This window comes from Saimiri boliviensis, chromosome 14 (assembly GCF_048565385.1).
Source record: "Saimiri boliviensis isolate mSaiBol1 chromosome 14, mSaiBol1.pri, whole genome shotgun sequence".
Lineage (NCBI taxonomy): Eukaryota > Metazoa > Chordata > Mammalia > Primates > Cebidae > Saimiri > Saimiri boliviensis.
This window is the reverse complement of record NC_133462.1, coordinates 10940436-10953614: the sequence shown is the minus strand read 5'-3', so window position 1 is coordinate 10953614 and position 13179 is coordinate 10940436. Positions and strand designations below refer to the sequence as shown.

The window sequence follows — 13179 nt, the reverse complement described above, 5'->3', positions numbered from 1 at the left end:
CCATCACAACAAATACCAAGGTCACTATCAAATGGTTTTCTTAGCTCCAGAATTTTCACAATATTGAACACTGCTGAAAATGTACTGCCAAATGGAGATGTGTGTGATTATTCGCCAGTTATTTTCCTACCACGTTTTTGAGGTGACATGTGGGGGGTTCAGAAATGAGCAGCAGCAGCAGCCACAACACCCAGGGCTCGTGTGCATGCCTAGGCCCAGCCCAGCCCTCCACCGGCGTTTGGTTCCCACCACTGATCTTCCTTTGAGGGAGATGATGTTATAATACATCTCCATTTTACAGAGAAAGAAGCAGCTTCTCGGAGGTGACACAGCCTGCCAAGGGTCACACCGCTAGGGAGCGGCAAGCCAGGGCTTGAGTACCTGCCCTCCGTGGGTGCAAGCTGAAGCTCTCTGCAGACAGGCCAAAGCAAGCTGAGCTTGAAGCCGCAAACCCCAGCAAGGAAGACACAGGAAGAGGGCCTCACAGGGGAGGTGGGCCAGGGTTTCAGGAGCCGGAGGAAAAGGCTTGTGCTACCTGTGTTGTCTCTTCTCTGCAGCCCAGCCCCGCCTTCAAGAGAGAGTTGCTGGCCTGGTGTGTCTCCCCTGTCTCTGGCGACTCCCTGCTCCCTGCCTGTCCAGAGTTACCCCCATCTAACCAGTGTCCATGGGCCCTGCCCTGTGGCTTCTGTGCTGGAAGGGGGGCTAGAGGTGGCTCCATCTCAGACCAGAGGGTCATGGGCAAAGGACCTGTGGCTCCAGGGCCCCCATTAACTCCCTGTAACTGCCCACAAAACAGTCTTCTTAATTTAGAGAGAGGCCATTTTCATGAGATTGTCGAAGGGGGTGTGTGTGACCCCTGCGTGGTTCAGGATGCCGGCTCATGGTCTCGCCCTTTCCATTTGACAAATGAGGCCGTTTAGGCTTGAGATAATCAGTGCAGCCAAGGCCACCAGGGGACGGCCCTGCTGCTCTCTGCGCTCTTGAGCACGAGCTGCCTTGGGACGTTGCTGATTCGGGGATCCTGCCTTCCTTTCCTCTGTCCAGATAGCTGCCCGAGGGCACGGGGTGTTCCTCACACCCACACAGGGTCATGAATTTCAGAGAGCCAGGCCCTGTGTACACAGGGACAGATGGCAGTGGACACACTTATGAGGTCCCCAGCTCAGCCTGATGGGACAGGACACTCAACAGGTCCTGCTGACAGGCAAAGCCACGTCTCTGGGGAAGGACAGCCTGGATTCTCCATTCTGGGCCCCACAGAGTGAGGTCTTGGCCTTGGAGTTGTTTACCACCTGGGGCGGGGAGAGCCCCAGGGGCGGGGAGAACAGAGGCCGGACGAGCCTGCATGATGACGGCAGGGCTGTGACCTTGAGCCAGGCTTTCCCTTTCCTGGTGATGCAGGCGTGCAGGTGGTCAGCAGTGGCCAGCAGGGACTTTCCTCCAGGCACTAAGCTGGCAGCAGCAGACCCGGGCCTAGAGCTTGGTTGGCAGCCTGGGTGCCAGTGATGGCAAGTGGCATGGCACAGCTAGGGCAGTGTTATTTGGGAACAGGGTCCCTGCCGCCAATTTGTGTGACTCTGAATCAGTGTTCTGGCTGTGTGAGGCCTGGTGTCTCTGTGCCGTAAGAGAGATGGGAAGCTGCTTGGTAAGGGCCCTGTACCCTCTGGCTGTCCGCTCTCCTTCCTCCTGAGTTCTTGGGGCCTCAATTGTTCTAAATTGCTGGATCTGCTTCCAGGCTGTCTTGATTCAGCTGGCCCAGAAATGTCTCGCCTGGACGTTTCTTGCTGTCTCAGTCGACTGGCCCCTAAGTTCAAAAGTAATGTCCCAGGAAGAGGTGCCGCTGGGGCCCTAAGCAGCGGGTGCTTCCCCCAGCCCACACCCCCTAAGCAAGAGCAGAGCCACTGGGAGCCGAGCCAAGCAGAGGGCCAAGCGCACCGTGGAGCCTGCGTCTCCTCCGGAGGCCGCCGTCTCCCCCAGCCCACGCCCCTGGACTCCTGTCTACCCCTGACCTCATACTGGAGCAAGATGGTTTGCTCTTGTTACTCCCGAAGGGCAGGCTGAGGGAGCAAAGGATGTGAGGACCAGCCCTCCAGAGTCTGGGTCCAGAGGGGACTCTGAAGGGGATGAAGGTTACACCAAAAGTCTGGAGGAGCGGACCCGGGAGTCCACAAACCAGCGCACACCAGGCATGGGGAGGGGCCCCCCTGGGCACCTGTACCATGGTGGGTCTGGGTTGCAGTAGCTCACCCAGGGCTGGGTGCCCTGACAGCCCCTTCCCAGCAGGGACCCTGGGAGCTCATTGCCCCTGCTGTTTCTTTGACCAGTGTAGACACCTGGCCGGGGCGGGCCAGCCCCCCTGTTAAAGCTGCAGGCCCCTGTAGATCAGGGCTCCACCGAAGATGGTGAGTGGCTCCCCTGAGTGCGCTGCTGCCCTGTGACCCAGGTCCACACAGACTGTGGCCCCGGCCTGCGGCAGCACCACAGGACAGATGTCTAGGGTGCATGGCGGGGGCTGGCCCTTGGCCACCAGCTTGTTCCCCAGGCTTCTGGCCCAGGGCCGCCGGAGTCCATGCTTGACCACGCCCAGGCTGGAGCAGCACAGCTGCAGCAGCACCAAGCTCAGCAAGCAGCAGTTGGCCAGAGGCGCCGTGAACTCCTGGGGACCAGGATGGTGGTCGGAGGGGAGACGGGGGCTGGGCCAGGAAGGCCTTGAGGAGCCGGTCCGGACCTCCTGGTTGAGGAGGGATCCGCTGGGTCCTTTCCCTCATTCCACTAGACCGTAATCAGCAGGGAATTTGGTTTTGTTCTCTACTGCATCCCCAGCATGTGAAATGGTGCCCGGGCAGGAGCGGGCCCAGCAAACGTCTGCTCCTCCCCACCCACCGTGAACCAACCAATGACCCAAGGAGGAGGGGTCCTCCCAAATCCGAGAATAAAACAGTTCGCATTGTCTGACGAGGCAAGAATGGGGCGCTGTCACCACACAGCCTCACCCATCCCATGTGCTCAGCCCAGCCCCTTTCAGGCCCACCTGCCTCAGGGTCAGAGTCACCTCCTCCCTCGCTAAGGACAGTCAAAGGGACCTGTGCCTGGTTCGAACCAGGGCAACTGAAAATACCACACAGGCACAGACACTGCTGGTACCCCCCAGTCCTGGGTCAGGGAAGGGTGGGTATAGAAAAAAAGTGTGGTGTCCTAGCTGGTGAAGGCAGCACCCTGGAGGGGCCCCCATCCCCTTTCCTGTCAGAGGACGCTGCAGTCAGAGAGGACTTTACCACATGCAGGGAGGCAGGGACCGGGGGACCCACAGCAGATGGGCTGAGCTGGGAGACGGGGTCCCAGCCACCTTCACCGTCACCAGCCTTGTGGCCTTCACTTGGCCTCTGGAGTGGGTTTCTCAGCCCGCATATGGGCAGCAGCCAGTCCCACCTTCCACGCAGGCCTGCGCTCAGGGCTGCAGGAAGAAAGCCGTGGGGCTGTCCCGCCAGCACTCGGGCGGGGCCCAAATCTAAGCAGCCACTGGTGCCTTTGCCATGTGGAGAGGCTTCGGCCAGAGCCTGGAGAAGGTCCCTCGGCAGAGAGGCCCTGGTGGGGTGAGGGCAGGCTTTGCTTAAGGGAAGAGGTGAATACAGCTGAGTCAAAAGGATGTTGACAAGGTTGGCCTTGCTTTTCGTATGAGCCAGACTTGAGTGGAAGCGCCTCTCGCCCTCCTTCACCTCTGCCCAGCGAGCTCCTGGTGCTGCTCAGTATGCGGGAATATCTGGACCAGGCAGCCAGTGGGGAGGGGAGCAGGCCAGGAGACCAGCCAGCGGCTCCTCAACAGGCGCTTGGTGAGGTGCACATGCAGGAGGAGGCTGGGATTTTAGGGGGCGGCCTCTAATTTTCTTTTCTTTTCTTTTCTTTTCTTTTTTTTTTTTTTTTTTTTTTGAGACGGAGTCGCTCTGTCACCCAGGCTGGAGTGCAGTGGCGCGATCTCAGCTCACTACAACCTCCACCTCCTGGTCAAGTGATCCTTCTGCCTCAGCCTCCCAAGTGGCTGGGATTACACGTGCATGCCACCACATCCAGCTAATTTTTGTATTTTTAATAGAGACAGGATTTTGCCATGTTGGCCAGGCTGGTCTCGAACGCCTCACCTCAAGTGATCTGCCCACGTCAGCCTCCCAAAGTGCTATGTTTACAGGCGTGCGCCACCGTGCCCGGCCTGTCCCTAAATTATTATCAAAGCAGGCTCTGTAACTCCTACACCTGCCTCTCCTCACCCCCTAAGGAAGAAACAAAGCCACCCTCCTTGCTGCTTGTCAGATGGGAAGGAGAGAAGATGTCCCTGGCAGACCTGGGCTTTGCCAGCCCCATTTCCTGCCTCCAGCCAGAGGATGGGGTGACACCCGGCTCTTATGTAAAGGTGCTGCCATTCGATGCCTAATTAAGACAAACACAGCTGTGTTTCGGTTGTACAGGTACCTTCAGAGAGACCCGTGTCCTCCTGTGCCAAGCTAGCAGCTGGAAGGGGGCATGATGGTTTTATGAAGCGACGCTCTACACCACACACATGCCGCCTGCATTTTCTAATAGTCTCCGGTCCTCCCTACAGCAGTTTACTTTTTTTATGTAAACAGTTTATTGTAACATGGCAATGAAATTATTTGAAGACTCAAGGTCATAGAAAAGAGTGTCCTCATAGCCGGGTGCAGTGGCTTACGCCTGTAATTCCAACACTTTGAGAGGCTGAGGCGGGCAGACCACCCGAGGTCAGGAGTTCGAGAACATCCTGGCCAACATGGTGAAACCCTGTCTCTACTAAAAATATAAAAATTGGCTGGGCATGGTGGTATGCACCTGTAATCCCAGCTGCTTTGGAGGCTGAGGCAGGAGAATCGCTTGAACCCAGGAGGCAGAGGCTGCAGTCAGCCGAGATCACAACACTACACTCCAGCCTGGGCGACAGGAAAAAAGAAAAAAGAGTGTGTCCTAGAGGTGGAGCCCTTAAAATAAACCTTGGATTGAGAGAAATGAAGCTGCCCGTAGCCCAATAACTAGCTCCCAGGACTTTGTCAGTCATTTCTGATGGATGGATGTTACCAAAACACGGCTCTCATCAAGTCACACTCAAGGCCGCAGACTTGCCCGGTTTCATTCATCCTCATTAGGCTGCCGGGAGAGCTCCGGGAGCGCTGCCCCTTCCAGCCCTGCAGCCTCCCTCCCCCAGGCTCCTGCGAGTCAGACCGCCTCCCAGGTACCCGTATTTTGTGTCCAGCTGTGACCTCTTCATTTAACTGCGGGGTGTCTCTGAACGAAGGAGGCACTGTCCAAAGCCCCTTTTACAGACAAGGAGACTGGCTCTAGGTGCCACTTGCCCAAGGTGACCCGGTTGGTATGAGAGGGCAGATTTGTTCCCAGGGCCACCCGAGTCAGGACGTGGACTTCAGACCACCACAGGACCTTGCTCCCTGCTCAGCCTGCTGCCGTCGGTGTTCTGTCTACCCTTCGGGTCTCACTCTCACCAGGGTCCTCGTGCAGCTCCCATAACTCACTGTCTGGGCACATCACCTGCTGCAGAGGTGACTAGGAGGCCACAGCTTTAGAATACCTGGTTCGGGCAGTCCGCACCCCTTCCGGATCATCGGCAGAATAGTACACATGCGTCTCATCGTGGCACCGCCATCCATCTCAAAGGAGCCTGTGCCCCCAAACCCGTTAGCAACAATTGGCGGTTTAACAGACCCTTCTTCACCCCCCTACGGCCGCCAGTCGTGAGATAGCTGCCATCTCCTTTGTGAGACCCTCCTGTGGTTTTGAGCCCTGGAGTCCAAGAAGGAAACACGGGCACTCTTTCCGTGCACGGAGAAATCTGTCTTAGCCAACTGGGCCCCAGGTGGGCTCTGGGACTGTTGTGCCTCGCCAGGTGCCCTTCCCAGCCAAGGTGGGCCACACCCACTCCACTCCGGGATGTCGGGCCAGTGGCCACGGCTCAGGCCCTGCAGCCAGGCCCAGCTCTGCAACTTCTAACCTCGGCCGCCTCATCCTCAAAACAGGGTGACGAGTTCCTGCCTCACTGATCGTGGGACTCACTGATCTGGGCCTCGCGTGGCTCTCGTGCTGATTCGAGGCTGTTGTTTCCCTCTCCCAGGACATTAGGATTCCGCAATGGGCAAAGTCTGGGTGCTGGGGAAAGGGGTGCGTAGTTCCTTTGACGAAGTGCATAAGAATTCCCCCACTGTTTGCGTGAGCCCGTCCAACAGGGGGATGTGTGGAGGGTCCCTGTGTCTCTAGGAAAAGGACAGGGCCTTGGTCTCATGACAGCCTCCCTCCCTCGAAGGTCTGTGGGCGTGGGTGGATGGCAGCGGCCGCCCGGCTCCATCTGGTCAGGAAGCAAGCAAGCTTTCTGCGTAGGGATGCCTGTCTCCAGGGGCAACCGGATGAGTAAAGAATGGTGTTCTTTATGGCGGGGCCCCTCTGAGTGTTCTGTCTCGGGTGGTGGGGGCCAGGAAGCCCCAGGCATACAGTGCGGCTCTTCAGCGGGGGCCTGGGACACAGAGGTGGGCCAGGCCCCTGGGCCAGTGCCACTGCCAGGTGTGCCAGCCTTGGGCACAGGCTTTGGGGAAGGAGAGGGGTTGGTGTCATCAGAAAGCCCTGGGCTGCCCTCAGAGAAGGCCCATCACAGAGCACACCCTGGGGTGGCCACCAGCCTCGGCCATGAAAGGCTTTGGTTTTCTCTCCTCAGAAATCAACGACCGGGAGCAGAAGTTGCATGCCCTTAAGGAGGTATTAAAGAAATTTCCAAAGGAAAACCACGAAGTCTTCAAGTATGTCATCTCTCACCTAAACAAGTAAGTCGCAGGGCCTTCTAATGGATAGCCAGGGGACCATGTGTTGCAGAACAAGGCTCTGTCCTCAAGCCAGTAGCAGCGTCAGGCCCTGGACTGGAGGGGGTGCTGGCCGGCCTCCCGTGGGGCCCTCTGGGCTCAGCGCCCAGAGCCTTTGCCACTCGCCCATCCTCAGGCCTCCTCCCTGCTCCTATCTGAGGGAGGCCCACGTGGCCCCAGACCTGCCCAACACCAGACAGTGCACTTGGCTCTGGCGGGGCCGTGGGGCCTCCTATACAGCCTGTGTCCCAAAGCTGGCAGAGAAAGAAGATCCTCTGGTTGGTGCTGTTGCTCCAGAAATCTTCTGAATCAGAAACGCCTCAGAGCCCCCGAAAGTCCTCTCTCAACGTTCACATTCCCAGCGGGGGCAGGCCAGGACCCTGCACCTCCAAAGGTGTGCTGCAGGAGAGAACCAGCCTCCGGCCAGGAGCACACTGCAGGCAGGAGACCGTGTGGCTGTCCCTGAGCTTACGTGCGCCCGGAGGAGGGCTGCTGGCCGAGTGGCATCTGACGGTGCTCTGGCTTAGGGTACGCGGTCTCCCTCCCTCCGCACAGCTGGAGCACCGCCACCGCCTTGGCTGGCTGTGTGAATCCCTGAGGTGGTCCGTCCACCCCCAGGGGCGTGCAGGACTCCAGGCAGCCTCTCCGTGGCTGGCCACGTGGCGGAGCTGGCCTGGAGGGGAGAGGGCACTGAGGGCACAGCCTTCCGGGCAGGGCAGGGCAGAGAGAGCTATGTGTGGCCTTTTCTGCTCTGGCTGAGGGCGTGCAGGTGGGGCTCGGCCTGGGTGCTGAAGATCATGAGTGCCCAGAGCCAGGCAGGGCCTGCTCCGTTCTGACTGTTGAATTTGGTGTCACCTGCAGGGTCAGCCACAACAACAAGGTAAATCTCATGACCAGCGAGAACCTCTCCATCTGCTTCTGGCCCACCTTGATGAGACCTGACTTCAGCACCATGGACGCCCTCACAGCCACGCGCACCTACCAGACAATCATTGAACTCTTCATCCAGCAGTGCCCCTTCTTCTTCTACAATCGGCCCATCACGGAGCCCCCCGGCGCCAGGCCCAGCTCCCCCTCTGCCGTGGCTTCCACTGTCCCCTTCCTCACTTCCACGCCTGTCACGAGTCAGCCGTCACCCCCCCAGTCACCTCCACCTACCCCCCAGTCCCCACTGCAGCCACTGCTTCCCTCCCAGCTTCAAGCCGAACACACGCTGTGAGCCACCAAGGCCTGGGGCTTCAGGAGAACCAGTCCTCTCTATCGGGGTGGCATTTGGCCTTGAACAAAACCAAGTCCACTGGGGGCAGGGGCAGGGGCCAGTGGCCCTCCCATCACCTTCTCAAGACCTCCGTGGGAGTACCAGCCAATGGTACCACAGGCCGGGCTGGCAGGTGCCCTGGGCCCAGCGCTGCAGACCTGGGCTGGCTGCAGGCAGCAGCCAGGGGGCCCTGTCCTTTGACTTGGACCCCTTTGAGGACTGAACTAGGGAGGCAGTGGCCCCAGTGCCCTCCCTCTATTCCCTGGACCACCACCCCACCTGGCTGCACACACCGGCCTCAGGGCGCCTCCCCTTGCTTGTACAGAGCCCGTGGTCCGGACAGTGCCCTGGTCTTTGCCAGGGAGGAGGATGCTGCGAGATTCAGGCCTGCCCCAGGGCGGGCTGGCAACCCCCGAAGAGAAGACAACACTTTCTATTGGTCCCTCTCTTCCCACCTTCCGTATCTGCGCACCCCCCCCCACCAAGGTAGGGGTGCAGCCTGGCTGGCGGCCTCCTTAGGAACATGTAGGCCATGGCTCTGCCACCACTAGGTACCTGCTGAGGGTGCTGGCCCTGCAGATGAGAACAGTGGAGGACAGCTTTGTGCCTGAGCACCGAGTGGGGCTCCCCACCGGCCCACGCCACAGGCTTCCCCATATATTCCCTCGCAAACAAAGGAACACTAGGAGGAAAAATGGAAAACCCCTCCGCTAATGAAAAGAAAAAGGAAGAAACCACAAAAAGCAAACTACAGACCTCAAGATTCCACTGCGCCTGCCTCTGCCGGGAGGGAGGCGCACGCGTGGACGTGGCCCTCGTCTTTGTGGCAGCAAAACCAGGATGCCTGCAGCTGTGGCCTGAGAGCCTGCTGGGATCCCACTCACCCACTGAGGTCTAAGCACCAGATCCCCCCTTTGCCCAGGAGGAGGGTTTGCGCCCTTGCTGGGGAGAGCCGGGGAGATGGCACAGCAGGCCGGAGCCTGGGCTGCCCTAGAACACAGGCCATTGCGATTGAAACACTACTTGAGCATGTGTGTGGGGTGTGTGTGCGCGCGTGTGAGTGTGTGTGGGTGCTTGCCGGGGAGGTGGGGACAGCTGGAAAGTGCCAGGTGCACTTGGGTTGGGGTTGATATGTTTGGTGTTGAATCATTCTATCCCAGACATGGAGGCCACCATCAGAGGTGTGGATGGGGATATGGCGGGGTGGGGCACTTGAAGGAGTGGCAGTCTGCTGGTCCCCTCGAAGGGGCATCCTTCCTGGTCCTGGCCAGCCCGGAGGTGCCATGCCAGCCTGTCACCCACCACCACCCTGGCCCAGCCTTCCCACTGCCCCAGGGAAAGCTCTTCTGCCCACCTCTGCCCCCTAGCACAGCAAACTTGCATGGCTGGGCCGTGGCCTCTGTGTCCAGGAAGCCTGACTTGAGGCACCGCAGGCAAGGGCTAATGGGGTACAGAGGGCCCCACACCAGACAGCCCTTGGGGCTCGTTGCACTTTAAGAAGCGGGATCTGTGGTATATTCCAGGGGCCTGACAGGCATATCTCCCCGGCGTCTGCAGCTGCCCTGCGTGTCCCCGCCTGCAGTGGCTCGAGGTGGGAGTGGCCCTTCAGCTCCCGAGCTCCCTCTGGGGGTGGCCGGCTCCCTGTCTCTAGTTTTTAATGGCCAGCGAAGGTGCGGAAATGCTCATCTACCCTTGCAAGTTTTACCGCCTCTTGAACACGAATCGGAGAACAAACCCAGGGTTCAGGCGTGTTTTCTGTGAATGTTGGATGGTGGATTTTTGTCTCTTCTGGCGGAGCTGTGCCTGGCTCTGTAGGCTCAGGGTTGGCTGGAAGGTGACATCTGTGTTTCATTTTAGCTGAGGTTGGCAGACACATTATCTCAAATTCTCCCAGCTCTGGACCCCGAGCAGATGAGGAAACGGCTCCATTTACTGACCCCTCCACCGTTCTCGAGGTGATGCTCACCTGTCAGCTCCTCACAGAATTGGGGGGTGGAGGAGAAAGCAAGGCGGTGGCCTGGGCCGTCCCTATGTGAACAGGCAAGAGCGGCCCGGCCCCCCTCACTGCTTGAGCGAACACTGCTAACATCTTTCGTGTGAGCACGCAAGCCACCTGGCCCCTGACTCCACCGATGTGTCCGTGGCCAGTGACTTCCCTAGGGGTGGGGAGGGGGCGGTGAGAAGGAGCACCTGGCTTTCTACCCCTCCCCTACTTGAAGCCAGGCCTGGGGCATCCCCAGCACAGCGCCCAGTCAGCCGAGGTGGGCAGGCAGGGACTGTGGCTGCTCCTGTCTGGAGGGCGTCCCGTGCATGGGAAGCCAGCGTTCCACCTTCCCCCGCCGACTCTTCAGCCTCGTCTGCTGCTCCGGGCTGAGGGACTAGAGGACACCTCGGTCGTTTCAGTGGCGGGGCCAGTCGTGGCAGGCTGGGCTTCAGCATCCGGTCAGGGCACCGTGCAGACCAAACGCGCACTTGGGTTCGAGCCACAGAGGAGTGTGCCTGGGGCCGGCTGGGCCTGTGCTGCGCCCACCCCCACTTTCACTGGGGCTCTAAGCTCTGGAAAGTGCTTACACAGAGGGTGCTCAGGGGACCCTCATGCCGTTCTCAGCACTGGGGGGGGTGGGCACTGGCTTGTCCAGAATGGGGATGCAAGGCAGCCTCCCCGCCCAGCAAGAGGGCAAACGGCTTGTGAGGGGACAGCAGCCCTTGGTGCGAAGCCAGAGACCGATCCTGGCTCTGTGACCTTGGACGGCTGCAGAGGGAGGACCCGAGGCTGGGTGGTGTGGTTGGTGAATCCACTTAGAATTCTTGGCTTGTGTCACACACGGGTGCCACAGCACACATTTACTTTGCATTGTGCCCGTCCTTCCCGTCGCCTGGCATTTGGGGAGGTGGATGGAGGGCGTTTCGGGCGTCTGTCTCCTTACTCTTCTGCTTCCACCGCCTTGGTGTTGCTCCCTGCTGGAGGCGGGGCGCTGCTGCGGCCCAGATTCTTCTGCACAAAGTGTCTGTCCTTGTCATGGTGGACAGAGGGTGACATCATAGGAGCAGTCCGCTGGCCAGGAGGGGATGGGGGCGTCCCTGTGCCTCAGCTCCTGCTGCTCCTAGGGAAGGGAGACCTGGATCTTTACCAGCACCCCCTTGGTAAAGCCCCCCACAGGCCAACCGGCATTCTGGACACACACCCAAAACTTGACAGCAGGCCAGTTGCAGCACCTTGTCATCAAGAGTCACCTCAGCTGCGCTCCCCTCCCACCCTATCCTGTGAGAAGCCACTGCTTTGGGGGCGCCAGCTACAAAACATAGGGTGCGGTGGCCAGGAGGGCGCCTGCCGCGCGGGGGACTGGGTCCGGTTGAGTCCCTACTTTCTCGAGGTCAGCGCAGGGATCCGGAGAAGCTGCGCGGGGGGAGCGTCCCCGGCTCCGTGGCTCTGAGGTGTAATGGGGATGGGCTTCCTCCCTTGGAGCACGTAGTCTGTGTCCAGGTCAGAAAGTGGCCCAGGAAGGGGGCAGTTTCTGTTGCGGGTCCGGTGGGGGCGCGCGGCCGCGGTGCGGTCGGTGCAGCGCAGCCGACGTGAGGGCGCGGGGGGCACAGAGCAGGAGACGGTGGGTCACCTCAGGCACCGCTGACCTGGGCGGCCGCCTCCAGCCATCCCGCGCCGAGCCGGCGGCGATGCTACCCTTCACTGTAGTCACGACAGGGCCTAAGTTATTGTTCGCATAGAAAGAATCATGTTCCCTGTGTACATTTAAGGAAAAAAAAAAAAAAAAAAAAAGGAAATGTCAGAATTGTATGGAAATAAAACTTGTTTGAAAATTTGGAATAGTGCTGCTGCCAGCTTATTTTTCTGGTACTTGTATTTTCACATGTTAAATGATCTTTATATATGTTGAATTAACAAATATTTTGAGTTTCTGAGAAAAGCAAAAACATATTAATGGTATTGAAATGTGTTAGTAGTCTGGCTGTGTGCCCAAAATTCTGTTTTGCAGCAAAAGTGAAGCCCTGTATGTAAAGAAAGTAGAACGATGGTTTCTTTGTGTTTTAGGGACTTTAAGCAGAACATCTGGCTGGTGTTAGGAATGTTTGCTTAATTTCCAGACTTTTTTTAAAAAAAAAAAAAACACATGGTGGGTTTTTGAGGCTCCAACCTGATTAGTGCATGATCAGCCCTCAAGGAAGGCTGAGGCATCTCTGACTGAGGTGTTTTTGTTTGGTTTTGTTTTTTAAAATCATGTATTTGCTACAAAGTATTGTACTTGTCTCAATGGGAATGGTGTAAAAAACTGAAAAGGCCTTATGTGATCTGTATCATAGTTAATAAATCAATCTTGTAAAAAAGCAAACCTCAGAGAAGTGAAGGGGGGCCCCTCTTCCTTACCGGGCCAGTGCAGCACACACCAGGGTCTCCCCGGTCACCTGAGCTGGGTACGGGCAGCAGGAGGCCCCCAGAGGAGGAGTCTTCTCTGCCAGGAGTTCCCCTGTCGGGCTCTCACCTGCTTTCCTCTCCAGCTCAGCTTCCTAGACACGTCATTCCTGTGGTTCTCAGCATCATCTAAAGCGCACAGGAGCTGCAGGCAGGCATGGGGAGGGGCCGCCGGAGGAGCAGCTCCTGACCTTCCCTCCCACTCCTCTCCGGCCTGAGGCCTCACTGGCGGTACTGGGAGTCAGATGCCTGGGTTCACTTCCTGGGTTGGGGTGGAAGTGTCTTGGGCAGTTACAGCGGCAGGGTCATGAGCAGGCTCATGGCCAGGAGGTGGCCGACCTCAGACCCTTCTCAAGTGAGGGGTCAGGTCTGAAGTTCTGAGTGGGGAGAGCCGAAAGTCACGCTCACCCCCTGGTGCTGGCCCTGGGCTCAGAGACCCAGGCTCTTGGAGCAGTGTTGGCACCAGGACATCTTTCCTGACCAGAGTTCGCCACTGTCAGCACCGTCATCCAGGACAGCACCTCCAGGGACAGAGGTGGGCTGTTTCCCAAAGAATCCTCACCACCAAAAACTCTTCCTCTCTGGTCACTCCCTAAAAAACTCTTGTTAAGAATATCTCCTGGCTGGGC

At 58.5% G+C, this 13179-nt stretch overlaps 1 protein-coding gene across 2 annotated transcripts in view; it reads left to right on the top strand.

Annotated features, from left to right (window-relative positions):
* ARHGAP35 (Rho GTPase activating protein 35) overlaps positions 1–12470 on the top strand; it is a 144164-nt gene extending 131694 nt beyond the window's left edge. For both annotated transcript variants that reach the window (XM_039465872.2, XM_039465871.2), the window contains 2 exons: positions 6725–6830; positions 7728–12470. In XM_039465872.2, coding sequence (XP_039321806.1) covers positions 6725–6830; positions 7728–8085 — 464 coding nt within the window. In that variant the 3' untranslated portion in view covers positions 8086–12470. The remainder of the gene's footprint in view (positions 1–6724; positions 6831–7727) is intronic.
* Positions 12471–13179: the final 709 nt, after the last annotated feature.